This window comes from Oncorhynchus gorbuscha, linkage group LG10 (genome assembly GCF_021184085.1).
Source record: "Oncorhynchus gorbuscha isolate QuinsamMale2020 ecotype Even-year linkage group LG10, OgorEven_v1.0, whole genome shotgun sequence".
NCBI classification, from domain to species: domain Eukaryota; kingdom Metazoa; phylum Chordata; class Actinopteri; order Salmoniformes; family Salmonidae; genus Oncorhynchus; species Oncorhynchus gorbuscha.
Window position 1 is genome coordinate 81,786,866 of NC_060182.1, and position 15,865 is coordinate 81,802,730.

The following is a 15,865-nucleotide window of genomic DNA, read 5'->3' on the forward strand; positions in this document are numbered from 1 at the left end:
GCTAGGCAGTAGCAGCAAGCAGTGGCACCGTTGCATACCTCCAGCTACCCCTGGCTGTCTCCTATCTAATACGCTCCACCCAGGCTTTAGTCCATTTACAGTCAGTGCATGAGCTAGGAAATTGGTTGAGTGTTCAGTGCTGCTAAATAGTTAGTTCATGTATTTATGTATTTACGGAAAGATACAATTAAAACTTTGACACCCTGAATGAACAAGATTCAGATGTTATGCAGCATTGTACTTAAAAGTGTGCGCTAATTTCTAGTGTTTGTCCTTTTAGTGTCTGTTCGTGGATTTGATGTTGATTTCATCTGGGTATACTAAACAGTTAGCCTGTGTACCTGTCTCTCTAGCTGTCATACCACTCCTTTCCACTCTCTGTCATGCTAAACAAATGACACAGATTACAAGGTCTGGAATGTAGTAGTTGAACAGAGACTGGCAACCAGGCTACTATACAGTATTTACAGTTAGAGAACAAAGCCATGGGAATTATTCGATGAGCAATTCATATTGGGATAACTAAGGTCTGTTAATTCCCCTTCACTAAATAAAGACTTTGCTATATTCCTAGCTAGTTCAGTTGATAGTTTCATCTACACATTTACACTTGTGGGAATTGGCCTATATGGATAGGACTACATTGAAATATTTCTTACAGAAGAAATATGAAATGCATAGAATGGTAGCAACTGAAAGAGCAGTTGAAAGGGAACAATTTGGAGATTATGGGAAAATTATTAGACCAAAGTTGAGGACATAACAGTTCACCTGACACAAGACTAAATCCAAACATTAGACTGTTGATTTTATGTACATTTTACATTTCCTGTACTTTTCGCCACATTTGTTGATAACGAAATCTGAAAATACTGTGGATACATTCAGTAGCATGATAAGAATATTCCTGGAAAATGTGGGGGAGGTGCAACATCAGACGAAAAATGACAAGGGTTTTTTGAGAGCGTACTAACTGGTGTCTCCAAGTGGTCACACATCTCTCTAAAGTTATTTCAATGCACTTTTATGACTCAAAGAAGAGTCTTCAACTGAAAGATGCTTTTTTGAGCTCTCCTAGCAGTGCTGTTGAGGAACTAGAGCAAGCACACTTGTAGTTGTTTTGTTTGGAACACAACCGTGCATCCCCGCCATCACACAATTACTGCTGTTGTTTACGCAATTTTAAAAAATGCCGTTTTAAATTGCAATCTGGGTCAGGTGGGCTTCACTTAAAGCTTGTTCTATTGCCAACATGACTTGCTAAGTTATAAAATAGGATCTTACAGTGTAAGGCTTTTCACAAGGAAACTCAGGGAAACAGATCATCATTTTGGTGTGCATAGAAAGGAGTGATGAGAGTGTGAGCTTTAAAATAGACAAACAAACATTCTGTTCAGATCAACCCAGGGTGTGACGTCATGTCATCTTGGAACTGTACATCACACATAGTGATCCTAAACGTTGACACTGTATATGACCTGAGTTTGATCATATGGAAATGTGAAGTGTACATTTGGACTCACGGGTGTTTGGCTTGTATGACATCAAATCAGTATTTATTATAATCCTCAACGTCTCATCTTTCAACATACATTGAGTCCTCTCAATTTACAGCATTTCCCTCACTCAGACAATAAAACGTTTGCAAAAGTTGCCCAGTTAGTATCATCATCGGTCACATTATCACCACATATGTGATGATCATTTGGCCTTTGTGATGATAAATAACTGATCAAATGTAGTTATAGATGTATATGAGCAGATATGTATAGCTAGCTAAGTCATGCATTGGGCATAGCTCATAAGGCATCATACGTGTGCTGATCATGCATTATGAAGAGGGTATTCAGAGGAAGCGTTACCAAAAATGTTCTGACATACTGTGGAGGTTTGGTGTGAATAGCAGCAATCAGCTGGTGAGGCAGGGTGACAAGGTCACTGGATCTGAAGGAAATGTATTATTCCACTTAGCCAACTCTCTAGACGCCAGGTCAGAAGTGAACCATCAGACTTGAGAAGGTGTTTAAATGAATTGGCTTTTGTCCAAGCTTTATAATATGGCCATTTAGTTGCTAAACCTTTTATTCATAGCGTATCCTAGGACTGTGAAAAGATCACATAGACTCCATTTCATGTAGACCAAATCTATATAGACCAAATCTATACTGTGTGTTTGTTCATCACTACGATTCATACTTCACTTATCAACACATGTGCTATGACTGGAAAGGTTCTTTTTAATTCATTCCAGAAGGATACATGTTAAGCCAAGACATCCGTTAGTCTGGCGATCTGATAACTGAAGTGTAGCATACACAGTAGGGACAAATGGTTTTGAGTGACTGTTATATCAGACTGGGGAAAAGAGATGGTTTTCGTGAGATGGAGAGAGATACTGTAGCTCACTGAAAGAACTTACATCTCTGAGGACTTAAGCCATCTGCCTCCAGGCATACTACCAGAACCTGTCTCCTGAGACTAGTTCAGACTGACTCTAATAAAAACCAACTCAGCTCACTTGTTAGGACACTATAGATACTGGAAAATACAGCTGAATTGTTGAATGTTGACGACACAGGCAAAGTTGCTGTAAATTCAAAGCTTTGGAAAACAGTAACTTTGGGCTTCAACAATAGAGTGTACCTCAGAAAAACATGAAGAAAACCACTCGCCACAATACAGGCAGAATGTTCTTGTGAAGCCAGACAAAAATGTCAAACCCGGTAGAGAAGAGAACATTCCTTTCTGTCTCCTCCCTCATTCATAAAATGTTTGCCTTTACAATAATACCCTGATGGACTGCAAAGACTTTTCATAAAGCAATTTCACTGTGTAAATGACTTACTTTTATATGACAGTGACACCACAGGAGCTTGGTAGCACCTTAATTGGGGAGGACGGGCTCACAGTAATGGTTGGAACGGAATCAATGGAATGCTATCAAACACATCAAACAAGTGGTTTCCATGTGTTTGATACCATTCCACTTAATCAATTCCAGCCATTATTATGAGCTGTCCTCCCGTCAGCAGCCTCCTGTGGGTGACACCCCTTGTCGCAAGCCAGGGCCACTTGAGGTAAAGGGTATCTGAAGGGTAGTCACCGTTATGGAAAGGATCCAAGTGATTAAAACAAACTGAAGGACAGGAGGAGAAGAGAGGAGAGGAGCGAGAAAGAAGAGGCTCACAGCGAGAGAGAGAGAGAGAGAGAGAGAGAGAGAGAGTAGGAGAGAGTGGAGCCATCCTACAGGCATGCCTGGGGCTGCAGGAGAAAGAAACAGATTAAAGGGCCCGTATTCCTTTTAATGCCTCCAATAGCTAGTGGACGACTCCGGCACCGTAAAACGGCACTGTAAGTGGACAAGGTCAAAAATAAATAAAAAGTGTATTGGGTATGCAGGTAAGCCAGGGGTGGAGTGTATTGGGTATTGGGTATGCAGGTAGGCCAGGGTTGGAGTGTATTGGGTATGCAGGTAAGCCAGGGGTGGAGTGTATTGGGTATGCAGGTAAGCCAGGGGTGGAGTGTATTAGGTATGCAGGTAAGCCAGGGGTGGAGTGTATTGGGTATGCAGGTAAGCCAGGGGTGGAGTGTATTGGGTATGCAGGTAAGCCAGGGGTGGAGTGTATTGGGTATGCAGGTAAGCCAGGGGTGGAGTGTATTGGGTATGCAGGTAAGCCAGGGGTGGAGTGTATTGGGTATGCAGGTAAGCCAGGGGTGGAGTGTATTGGGTATGCAGGTAAGCCAGGGGTGGAGTGTATTGGGTATGCAGGTAGGCTAGCGGTTGCGTGTGTTGGGCCAGTAAACAAAAGGTCTCTGGTTTGACTCACAGAGCTGACTAGGTGAAAAATCTGTCGATGTGCACTTAACAATAATTTCTCCTCTAAATTGCTCTGGATAAGAACATGTAAATGTAATGACACTAATACTGATGAGAGCGCTCTGATGTTCAAAGGCAGAGAGATACGGGGGTCCAGGTTTGGTGCCTTCATAGATATACAGTTCACTTGCTATACTGTAGAATGTGTAACCTTTATTTAACTAGGCAAGTCAGTTAAGAACAAATTCTTATTTACAAGGACGGCCTGAGATTAGAATATGACTGTGGAATGTTGAGTTTGCCGTGTATACTTGATTTGTCAAGTTATTTACCAAGATTAGAGTTAGGATTTGGAAATGTTTATTTTTTACCTGAAATAATTATGGTAATAAATACATCCTAAAATAATATATGAGTCATGACTACCAATATTATGACTCAATATCCTCACAGCAGATACAGTATAATGGTTGAGTATATAAATTCTTAATTATTTCCCAAAATATTAGAACCATCACATTTACAGTTCCCAAATATTGTAGATGCAGTTTGAATCCAATATTTGGATATTTGGATAATCATGAATGACTATTCAACTGAAAATAATCTAAATAATGTTTATATCTTTCCCGTTTCAAATGTAGTATATTGTGTATATCCTATCATTGTTAACTCCTAGTATAACAAATCAAGGTTTATACTAGGAGTTAATAATTGACATTTTAGCAGTGGGGTGGCAGGTAGCCTAGAGGTTAGAGCGTTGGGCCAGTAAATGAAAGGTTGGTGGATTTCCTGCAATTCTACACATTTTGCCGTGTGGCTTCTAAAGCATTTTGCAGTTTTAAAGCAAGTTTGCTGCAAATCTACACATGTTGCCATGGGGCAGATAAATAATTTACCAATTTTATAACTAATTTCATGTAATTCTACCCATTTTGCCATGGAGCGGAGAGAATATTTTGCAGTTTTACAGCACATTTTCTGAAATTCTACACATTTTGCCATGGGGTGGAGAGAACATTTTGCAGTTTTACAGCACATCTTCTGCAATTCTACACATTTTGCCATAGGGTGCCATAGAGAGAAATGTTTGCAGTGGTAATTCAACCATGATTACTACAAGTTTAGATAGTTGGCCATTTTACTAATTTACAATAAGTAATTTTTAATGCTGACATGGGCTATTTGATTGACTGTCAGTGACAGTTCACAACCAATTTTTTTTAAATTGCAACTTGTGTATTCTAGTATTCTAACTCTCAACAGTAAGTTGAGACCCCCAAATTAGTTTAAAAAATACATATATATATAAATGTACCCACGGGCCCACCAGTTGCCCATCCCTGCACGACAGTATACTAGACCTCCTCAGTAGTAAACAAGTCATTTCTTTCAATTTTCTCTTTCTTTTATTTTCTTTTCATTCTATATGTATAGGGAAAGAAAGCAGTCAGTGATCTAAAGTGAATTATTAGAACCCTTGAGAAGGTTTCTGAAACAATGCTATTAGTTCCTAATACTTTTTCATTACTGGCATTCTTTTTATATACAGTTGAAGTGGGAAGTTTACATACACCTTAGTCAAATACATTTGAATTTAGTAATTCACCATTCCTGACATTTAATCCTAGTAAGAATTCCATGTCTTAGGTCAGTTAGGATCACCACTTTATTTTAAGAATGTGAAATGTCAGAATAATAGTAGAGAGAATGATTTATTTCAGCTTTTATTTCTTTCATCACATTCCCAGTGGGTCAGAAGTTTCCATACACTCAATTAGTATTTGGTAGCATTGTCTTTAAATTGTTTCTCTTGGGTCAAACGTTTCGGATAGCCTTCCACAAGCTTCCCACAATAAGTTGGGTGAATTTTGGCCCATTCCTCCTGACAGAGCTGGTGTAACTGAGTCAGGTTTATAGGCCTCCTTGCTCACACACACTTTTTCAGTTCTGTCCACAAATGTTCTATAGGATTGCGGTCAGGGCTTTGTGATGGCCACTCCAATAACTTGACTTTGTTGTCCTTAAGCCATTTTGCCACAACTTTGGAAGTATGCTTGGGGTCATTGTCCATTTGGAAGACCCATTTGCGACCCAGTTTTAACTTCCTGACTGATGTCTTGAGATGTTTAGATGTTGCTTCAATATATCCACATAATTTTCCTGCCTGATGATGCCATCTATTTTGCGAAGTGCACCAGTCCCTCCTGCAGCAAAGCACCCCCACAACATGATGCTGCACCCTGTGCTTCACGGTTGCGATGGTGTTCTTTGGCTTGCAAGCCTCACCCTTTTTCCTCCAAACATAACGATGGTCATTATGGCAAAACAGTTAGATTTTTGTTTCATCAGACCAGGGGACAGACCAAAAAGTATGATCTTTGTCCTCATTTGCAGTTGCAAACCGTTGTCTGCATTATGACAGTTTTGGAGCAGTGGTTTCTTCCTTGCTGATCGTCCTTACAAGTTATGTCGATGTAGGACTCGTTTTACTGTGGATATAGATACTTTTGTACCTGTTTCCTCCAGCATCTTCACAAGGTCCTTTGCTGTTGTTCTGGGATTGATTTGCACTTTTCGCACCAAAGTACGTTCATCTCTCGGAGACAGAACGCTTCTCCTTCCTGAGCGGTATGACGGCTGCGTGGTCCCATGGTGTTTATACTTGTGTACTATTGTTACTGCAGATGAATGTGGTACCTTCAGGCGTTTGGAAATTGCTCCCAAGGATGAACCAGACTTGTGGACGTCTACAAAAAAAATGTCTTGGCTGATTTCTTTTGATTTTCTCATGATGTCAAGCAAAGAGGCACTGAGTTTGAAGGTAGTCCTTGAAATTAATCCGTGGGCACACCTCCAATTGACTCAAATTATGTAAATCGACCTATCAGAAGCTTCTAAAGCCATGACATGATTTTCTGGAATTTTCCAAGCTGTTTAAAGGCACAGTCAACTTAGTGTATGTAAACTTCTGACCCACTGGAATTGCGATACAGTGAATTATAAGTTAAATAATCTGTCTGTAACAATTGTTGGGGAAAAAACAAAGTAGACATCCTAACCGACTTGCCAAAACTATAGTTTGTTAACAAGACATTTGTGGAGTGCTTTAAAAACTAGTTTTAATGACTCCAACCTAAGTGTATGTAAACTTTCGACTTCAACTGTAAATCATCCCCAATCGTGGAAGTATTTTTATGGTAGAGGCTATTTGTAGCTACAATTAAAATAACAATATGCATTTACTACCTTGCTCAGATTCTGACTGTTTCTGTTTTAGAGCGCCATGATTAATTCAAATACATATTGATTGAGATCATTGAGCGGTTAATTTAGCCTGATGTATTGCGACTGCCAGAGCATCTTCACTTATGCAAAGGCAGACAAGACAAGGACACAACCAGCAGAGTGTAGTTTAGTGTAGTGTAATGTAATGTAATGTAGTGTGGTGTAGTTAGTAGCTGATACAGACTCACAGTGCCACCAGATGGTGGGAGAGGCTCACTGCAGCCAGCCTCAAAGCAGCCAGACATAGTGATGCACTATTTTGTTAATCAGAAAACAATCTGATTTTAAGCATCTACCCTATAATTACACCCCTTGCCTATCCCTAACCAGGAAATCAAGACCCATAAATTAAAATTCAATCTCTCAATCTAACTAACAAACTAGTCATACACTATGTGTTCTGTTTGTGTGTTCTGTTTCTGTCCTGAAATCACACACCTACAGAGTTATATCTTTACCATTGTTACAACTGGTGTATACTGGTCCCGATTGACTCTCATTCATTCCATATTACGTATGTATTGTTCCCTCGTCGTTGGTTTCCAGATCAGCACACACACTGTCCTCTGAGGTATTTAATAGTGTACCCTGTGCAGCATCCCCGTTCCTGTTTTAGCCAGTCAGAGAACTTGATTAATGAAGGTAGCTAGAGCAGAGCAGCACAGCCCCTCACACAGCTGTTGGATGCCACCTGATGGTCTCTCTCCTTTCTTTCTTTCTTTCTTTCTTTCCTCCCCTCTATCCCTCTTACTGTATCTATTGTCCTCTTCTCCTCTCTTCTCTTTGCTCACTCACCTCCTCTTTCCTCTCTCCTCTGTCCTCTCCCCTCCCTCCTCTCCCCTTCTCTCTACTCTCTCCTCTCTCCACCCCAGTGATAAACAAGGGCCAGTGTGTGACCAAGTACTACCGCTGGATCCAGAAGAACGGTGGGTACATCTGGATCCAGTCCAGTGCCACCATCGCCATCAATGCCAAGAATGGCAATGAAAAGAACATAATCTGGGTCAACTACGTACTCAGGTAAGTCTGGGCCCCAGCTGTGAACCACCCAACACATGACAGCCAGCCAATGCCCAAAACCAGTCTGCTTCCAAAATGGCACCCTTTTCCCTGTGTAGTACACTACTTTTGACCAGGGCCCATAGAAATAAAAGCTGAAATAAATCATTCTCTCTCCTATTATTCTGACATTTCACATTCTTAAAATAAAGTGATGATCCTAACTGACCTAAGACATGGAATTCTTACTAGGATTAAATGTCAGGAATGGTGAAAAACTGAGTTGAAATGTATTTGGCTAAGGTGTATGTAAACTTCCCACTTCAACGGTATCTGACAGTATTAGTTTGCTCTAAGACCATGTTAATGAAATGCCTTTTTGCCATTGGCACCATTGAATTGATCATTGTAGAATTATCTCTGCATCCTAAAGTGATTGAGATGTTATTGTAATTTTAGATCCAGATACACACACAAAAGCTGTTTTTCCAAGGAGTTGCTAAATATTGAATTTAACTGCCAGCACAAGAAGGAACCCTTCTCTCATCAACTGTAATAGATATATCTTCTCAATATCCTTCCAAATTTCTCCTCACCTCTGCGGACCCATAGAGCAGCTGTGAGAGCCAAAGAGTTAGGAGCTTTGCTTTAGGGACAGCTGGATCAATCAGAACACTAGGAGAATGTCAAATGCTGTGTTCTCTGAAATCCCTGGCAGCGATATGCTCTAAATTATTATCTTTTGGCAAAGAAAGTGAGCATGGATACATGCACACAATAATGTGATTATTGTGGATAGTCAGATGAATATAGTAGTGGCACTGATAAATGCAGAAAATTGCCAAGCAAAATAAACATTCTACCACAGTGAACATGTTATTTTTAGGAAGCATATTTGTTTCTGAGTTCAGAAAACGACTTGTAAGACGCATACATTGTTGTTCCGAACTTCACTCGCGCTAAAGATGGAGCTTCACTCGACATGTACAGATCAAATACACCGCTGTGCAGATCAAATACACCGATGTGCAGATCAAATACACCGCTGTACAGATCAAATACACCGCTGTGCAGATCAAATACACCGCTGTACAGATCAAATACACCGCTGTACAGATCAAATACACCGCTGTGCAGATCAAATACACCGCTGTGCAGATCAAATACACTGCTAGAATGATGGTTAACATGTTTACATGTCTTAATAATTCAACAGATTGTTCAGAAAAGCAGGTGTTTTAATCGGCGTATGCTTAATTCAATTTTAACCTTGTGCCGATTAAGATTTTACCTTTATTTAACTAGGCAAGTCAGTTACGAACAAATTCTTATTTTCAATGACAGCCTAGGAACAGTGGATTAACTGCCCTGTTCAGGGTCAGAATGACAGAATTTATACCTTGTCAGCACAGTGATTCGATCTTGCAACCTTTACAGTTTTGAGTTCAACGCTCTAACCACTAGGCTACCTGCCACCGGGTTAAATTAAGTGTTTACATGACTATTGCATAATCTGCCAAATTCCATAATCCATTTAATATCTAATTATTAGTGTGTTTTTCAACGCACTTACTGACTTTCTCTTCCTCTGGTTGTCTCTATTGTCTGTTCCTGCAGTAATCCAGATTATAATGACCTATGTTTTGTCTTTTCCTGCATTAATCCAGATTATAAAGACCTCTGTCTTGTCTGTTCCTGCAGTAATCCAGATTATAAAGGCTTTTGGTTGTCTCTATTGTCTGTTCCTTCAGTAATCCAGAGTACAAGGACACACCCATGGACATCGCCCAGCTACCCAACCTTCCAGAGAAAGCCTCAGAGTCTTCAGAGACATCCGACTCTGAGTCCGAGTCCAAGGACAACTCTGGTACGGTACCATCAATCAATCAATAAATCATTATAAGGGTATTGATAAAACCCTTTTTACATCAACAGCTGTCACAAAGCTCTTTACAGTATAACCTGGCCTAAGCTCCCTAAGAGAAAGCATACCTTGTATTATACTGTGGCCATCCATGGAGAAAGAGGAGAAAAGCCCTCATCATTAGTTTGAGGACAATTTTGAATGAAACATATTCAATGGAGTACCGCCAAGGGGGCAGGAGAGGAGAGGAGAGGATGATTTTGGGTGAAAGTCTGAGGAAAGAGGCAGCATATTGGCCATTGGCACCAGGCCTCCCTCAGTGCCCCCTATGCCAGCGGGCATGGTGAGGGTTGTGGCCCAGGCCAGCTGCTGCTGGGTAGAGTTGTCCTCCTCACTCTGACAGTACGGTTGGAGAGCACCACTACTCCAGTATCCAGGGGGTGATCGGTGCCAAGCCAACACACCAGGCACCAGACAGACAGACGTTATTATAACTGCAGTAGAACACAGTGGTGGAGTAAATAAGTCAATTATTGTAATTGAGGGGTAAAGGGAATATATTTATAGCAAAATACTGAACATTAAAAAGATCTTAATGAAGGGCATGAAAGATTATTTCATTTGTAGTGGTTATTTTGGACAGATATTTATACAGTATACATGGATTTCTTTGAGTGTTGTTGAAGTCTGTATACTAAATGGAACCTTTCTCTCAGACGACAATGAGAACTCCAAGTGGGACAGGAAGGGGAACCAGACTGAGAACACAGAGGACCCGGAAACAAACAGTACAAAGCAGCAGCAGGGCCAGTCGTCCTCAGAGCAGGAGATGAGGCGTCAGGAGGAGGGAGACAGCTCCTCCAACCCAGAGAGCCAGGAGAGCGAGGACGATCTGGAGCCCAGCGACTGTGAGGTGGAGACCAAGGAGGGCAGACTGGGCCGGCTGGAGGACCTGCACATCAAGGTGGAGCACTACGGAGATGGAAACGGAGGGGTGGAGCTGCACGACTCGCCTTCCTCCTCCTCTGAAGAAGAAGATGATGATGACGATGAGGAAGATGACGACAGCTTTAAAGCCTGTGACAGCGCCACCGAGACTCTCGCCACCCCCGCTGCCAGTAAGCAGCAGAAGCGTAAGAAGAGGAGGAAAAAGCAGAAATGGGACGGTAGTCGTCCTAAACGTATGTGCCTCTCCTCTGCCACCCCCAGCTCTAACACCTTTGTTGGGGCTGTCCCCCTCCTGCCGACCCCCTCCCCTGCCAGTGCCTCTGTGCTCAAGATCAAAACGGAAATGTCCGAGCCCATCAACTTCGACAATGACAGCATCATCTGGAACTACCCACCCAACAGAGAGATCTCCAGGAACGAGTCTCCCTACAGCATGACGAAGTCCGTCCCAGCCCACGATACCTTCCCCTCCCCACAGCCTGGTAGTCTGCAGGTCTCCATCCCAGACTCAGTGCTCACTCCCCCAGGAACAGAGGGGGGCAGTGGGGGCGCAGGTACCAGGAAGGGTGTACCCCCCTCCTTCAGCGGTTATAGCAGCGCCCCCTCCTCGGCCTCCAGCGCCGCTAGCCTGGCCCCTCCCTCTGGCTCTGGGTCCTCCTCCGACCCCCTGTCCCCGCCTCTCTCGGCCTCGCCGCGCGACAACCAGCAATGTCAGAGCACCCCCACCACGTCCGGCTCCTCCCTGCTGTACACCAGCGACCTGGAGGCCCTGCAGAGGCTGCAGGCCGGGAACGTGGCTCTTCCACTGGTCCAACGAGTCACCGGCACCCTCGCCACGACCAGCACTGCTGCCTCACGGGTCTACACCACTGGCACCATCCGCTACGCCCCCGCCGACGTCACTCTGGCCATGCAGGCAGGCGCCAACCTGCTGCCCAACAATGTGGCCCATGCTATGAACTTTGTGGATGTCAACGGTAGCCCCAGCTTCGGCATCGACCCCAAGACACCCATGGAGATGCTGTATCATCATGTCCACCGGCTCAACATGGCTGGCCCTTTTGGGGGTACCATGTCCGGCGCCAGTCTCACCCAGATGCCAGCAGCCAATGTATTCACCACGGCAGAGGGACTGTTCTCTACTCTTCCATTCCCTGTCTACAGTAACGGAATACACACCACACAAACTCTGGAGCGCAAAGAAGATTAGAGCAAAACACCAAGACCATATTACTGTGTTCAACTGTCAGAGACTCGTTGAGGCATAAGACTGTGTTTCAAGTGGAAAATAAATATATTCTAGCATTTTGAATTTGAGCAATTGAGCTTGTGTACTAGAAATGAATGGCTCCTAGTCTTTCTATCCTTTTCTCTCTCTCTATTGACTCCCATTCTATCAATCTCTCGTCCTCTTCTTGCTCCTCTTACAGTACTATCAATTAGATTTTCTCTGATCAAACCCAACTGACTATTGTTTATTGTAAAGAATTCATTTTTGCCTACAGAGAATTCATATTACCGTTGGTCTCCTACTGGAGTCTGGGGTAAACGACTTTTAATTTGAGTTGATTATGTTGCATCTTTATGAAGATGTCTAGTGTATTTAAAGAGTGATGGTGGAAGATATATTTCTGTGGAAAGAAACCCTTGGATGATTTTGCTTCATATCTTGATGTGATCAAGGTTGACTATGACAAAAGGATGTTACTCTGTTTGACATTGTCATAGAAATAACCTTAAGAAGTACGTTTTAAGGTTAGATCATAATAAGGGTATAGTAGTTTATTTTATAATTCATTTTGTTTATTTTTTATAGAACAGATTTAACTTGCAAATCAAGCATTAAAAAGCAATTTTAGCAGGGTATTTGCCTGTGAATAGAATGTTATAAATCCCAGGACTTTGGAACAAGTACAGGTCGGTGTGAGATACAAGTATTCCCCCGGTTCCATTTCCTCGGTTATGTCTCAAATGGCACCCTGTTCCCTATTTATTGCATTACTTTTGACCAGGGCCCATAGGGCTCTGGTCAAAAGTAGTGCACTATTTAGGGAATAGGATGCCATTTGGAATGCACTCATCCTCTGCAGATCCATGGTGCTACTGTTCCATCAAGTTACTACCCTCCTTCAGCGGGCTGATGTAGGTTCTTCTGTTCCACAGCTCTCTCACAGAGATGAGTGATTGAGTGACAGCTGGGGAGAGTCAAACCTCTAATCAACATAGTTTCGTGTTCATTACTACTCCCCTCTGTCAAGTTCAAGGGCTCAATCAGATTGGGCCTGAAGGATAGAATATACCTATATGGAGCAGGTTGATTTTGTTTGTATTTTTTGAAAACTAGATCACTTTCTAGTCTCAGTGTAACAGAGGCTAATTTGCATCATTAACTTGAAAAATGAATGTTTAACTTTGACTGGCTTCTGTCAGTTGTTTTTTCTACTCTACCCTTCCTCTTTCTTTTACATCCTAAACCTCACTACTATCAACATCAGTCTCCCAAATCCGTTCTTCCATCAGCCATTGTCCGATTCCTGAAATCACATATCAAGGAGATTGTAATAAAGACATGCGTTTCAATCAAAACGGAATATGTTTTTGGAAAAATCACATTCCCTAATTTTTTCTCTGTTGCCAAAAAAGTTATCTCACAGTTTGGTGTTAAGAACACTGTGATTGCTGTTTAAAAAATTGTAATAAAATGGAAAAACTGTCACTTCATCTTTTGACAGCCGTCCATCAAGTAATCTATTACTAAGCGTGATAACCGTAAACGTGTACCATGTGTAAGTGTCACTGGCTGTCAGTCTCCATAGCGATTTCAGTGTGTGTTACTATATGCAGTGTTACTGAGCTGATGTAGCTGTTTTGTCCTTTGTCTTCTCTGTGCTTTATCTGTAGTCTGGGGTTGGACAGGGAACGTGTGTAACCCTCTCCTTCTCCTCTGCAGTCTTAGTGGACCCGTGGAGGTTAGTGGATTTCGTGTGGTGGCCTTCCAATGTAGCGTCACCTTTTGCTGCTTCCTTCTGTCTGTATTTCTTTCTGTTTCTGCTGTTGCTTTGCTGTTGTGTAGTCTACAGACCTCTCTTTCTCTCAGAGATAAAAGACTCTTAACTAGCTCAAAGGTTTAAGAGCCATTTTTTGCCATTGAGGAATTCTGGGTTTACAGTTTCCAGCTTGAATTTACCTACCCTATGAAAAATTACGACAAAAAGCTAAAGTAGCATTTAGATGTATCTTCTAGACTGGAACCATAAAAGCCTCAGTTGTGAAACATTCCCAGAGTCCCTTGTGCTTCTTGTATGCATTGGGTGTATTTCATTGGTTTCCACCAAACCTGTTGACTTCAAGGACCATGCAACTCACAGGACAAAAAGATGATGGTAGTATTTCAGGACAATAAACAATTTTAAAGATTTCTAAAGAAATGAAAATAACAAATATTTCGCACTATAAATCTATTTTTATAGATGTTTTGGAAATGCATGTTTACTAAGTTGATTGTTAGTTTACTTGATTTCATTCGGTCCAGCAGCTTTGTCTCAACGTTCAGTGTTTTTTAGTCTGTCCAACAAAGGGAGGGGGAGCCTTTGTCTTTTGAACTGAATCAGGCTACTCCCCTACATCAGGAAACAGTGTCTGTAGTTTCTGTGTAGACGTGTTGTTAAGCAAATCCAGGTCATGAAATAAATGTTTTAAAAAATAATAAAAAATGAACGTTTGGGGTTGGTTGATTGGAATGCTGGAATGGTTGCAGGGGAGCTTGGTGTCATCACTTGAGATTGATTCTATCCTAGATGTTAGTGTTTTCTAAGACATAGCGAAGCAGGGTGAGACTGTCGGGTCGGGGGCACAGCTCACTTAAAACAGACACTGTGGACGGACCAGGAAATACACCCATATGTTACAACAGAACATCAGGATGAGCTGTTTTAATGTCTCTGTGTTGTGTCAAAATGAATTGGTGATTTAAACTTAAACTAATCTCAGCTACTGTCAGATACATAGTGTTTAAAGTTTAAATATGAAAAATGACTTCATTACCTGTGAAGACTGTGTCTGTGTTTTTAACAATTTCTTGTACAATTATACAGATTATTTTAAGAGGAACCAAGTAGATGAATACTACAGGAGAAGGGGATTCTCTTAGTATCAATGTTAACAGTGTTATAAATTCTAAATACAAACAAATTAAAATATTAAAAAGAGAACTATGGTACATTTATTGTTTTATTTGTTTTATTTTTTATTTTTGAAGAAAAACAACAACTAACTGAAGCTAACTTTGAGTGCCTGGCTTATTTTGTATATATTTTTTTTAAACATTTTTATTTCCATTTTTTAATAATGCTGCAATTTCAGAAATGTACATACTTCATTTTACAACAGGGTTATTTTATACTTTTGTAGGTTTCCATTTGTTCAAATAAACCTGTCATCATCATCCATGGTTGTTTTCTGTCTGTAACACTTTGTTTTACCATCTAACAGGTGCCATATTCATAATAAACTTCTCAAAGATTTGTTCATATCTGGCATCATGTATTTGCGTTCAGCCATGTCAATGAATGCCCCACACCTCACTAAGCTGCCTCAGTCTTTCTTTCTGCCTTTCTGTTCTGATCTTGCTTGAAAAAAGTGATACTGGTCTAATGCTTTTCCTAGTTGGAATCTGTGTACATTGCTGGGACATCCATTCAGGTACTGTATGTTCACACTTAACAATCCTGCCATAATGGTAGCTATGTCAGACCACAATCTGGGTTCATTCCCCTACAATCAGAATACTTTGGTCATTATTTACTGTAGTCTGATTGGTCACATCATTAATCATAGGGCAGCTAGTACTGGTTGTTACAGTACAGTGATCTAACTCACATTGTCACTTAGATAAAAGCACACACAGTATTATGTTAGCCCACCCATGGATAAAATAACATTACTGTGAT

At 41.3% G+C, this 15,865-nt stretch overlaps 1 protein-coding gene across 2 annotated transcripts in view; it reads left to right on the plus strand.

Moving 5' to 3' along the window:
* LOC124046630 (neuronal PAS domain-containing protein 3) overlaps nucleotides 1–15,443 on the plus strand; it is a 526,017-nt gene extending 510,574 nt beyond the window's left edge. For both annotated transcript variants that reach the window (XM_046367233.1, XM_046367235.1), the window contains 3 exons: nucleotides 7,978–8,125; nucleotides 9,856–9,971; nucleotides 10,685–15,443. In XM_046367233.1, coding sequence (XP_046223189.1) covers nucleotides 7,978–8,125; nucleotides 9,856–9,971; nucleotides 10,685–12,126 — 1,706 coding nt within the window. In that variant the 3' untranslated portion in view covers nucleotides 12,127–15,443. The remainder of the gene's footprint in view (nucleotides 1–7,977; nucleotides 8,126–9,855; nucleotides 9,972–10,684) is intronic.
* Nucleotides 15,444–15,865: the final 422 nt, after the last annotated feature.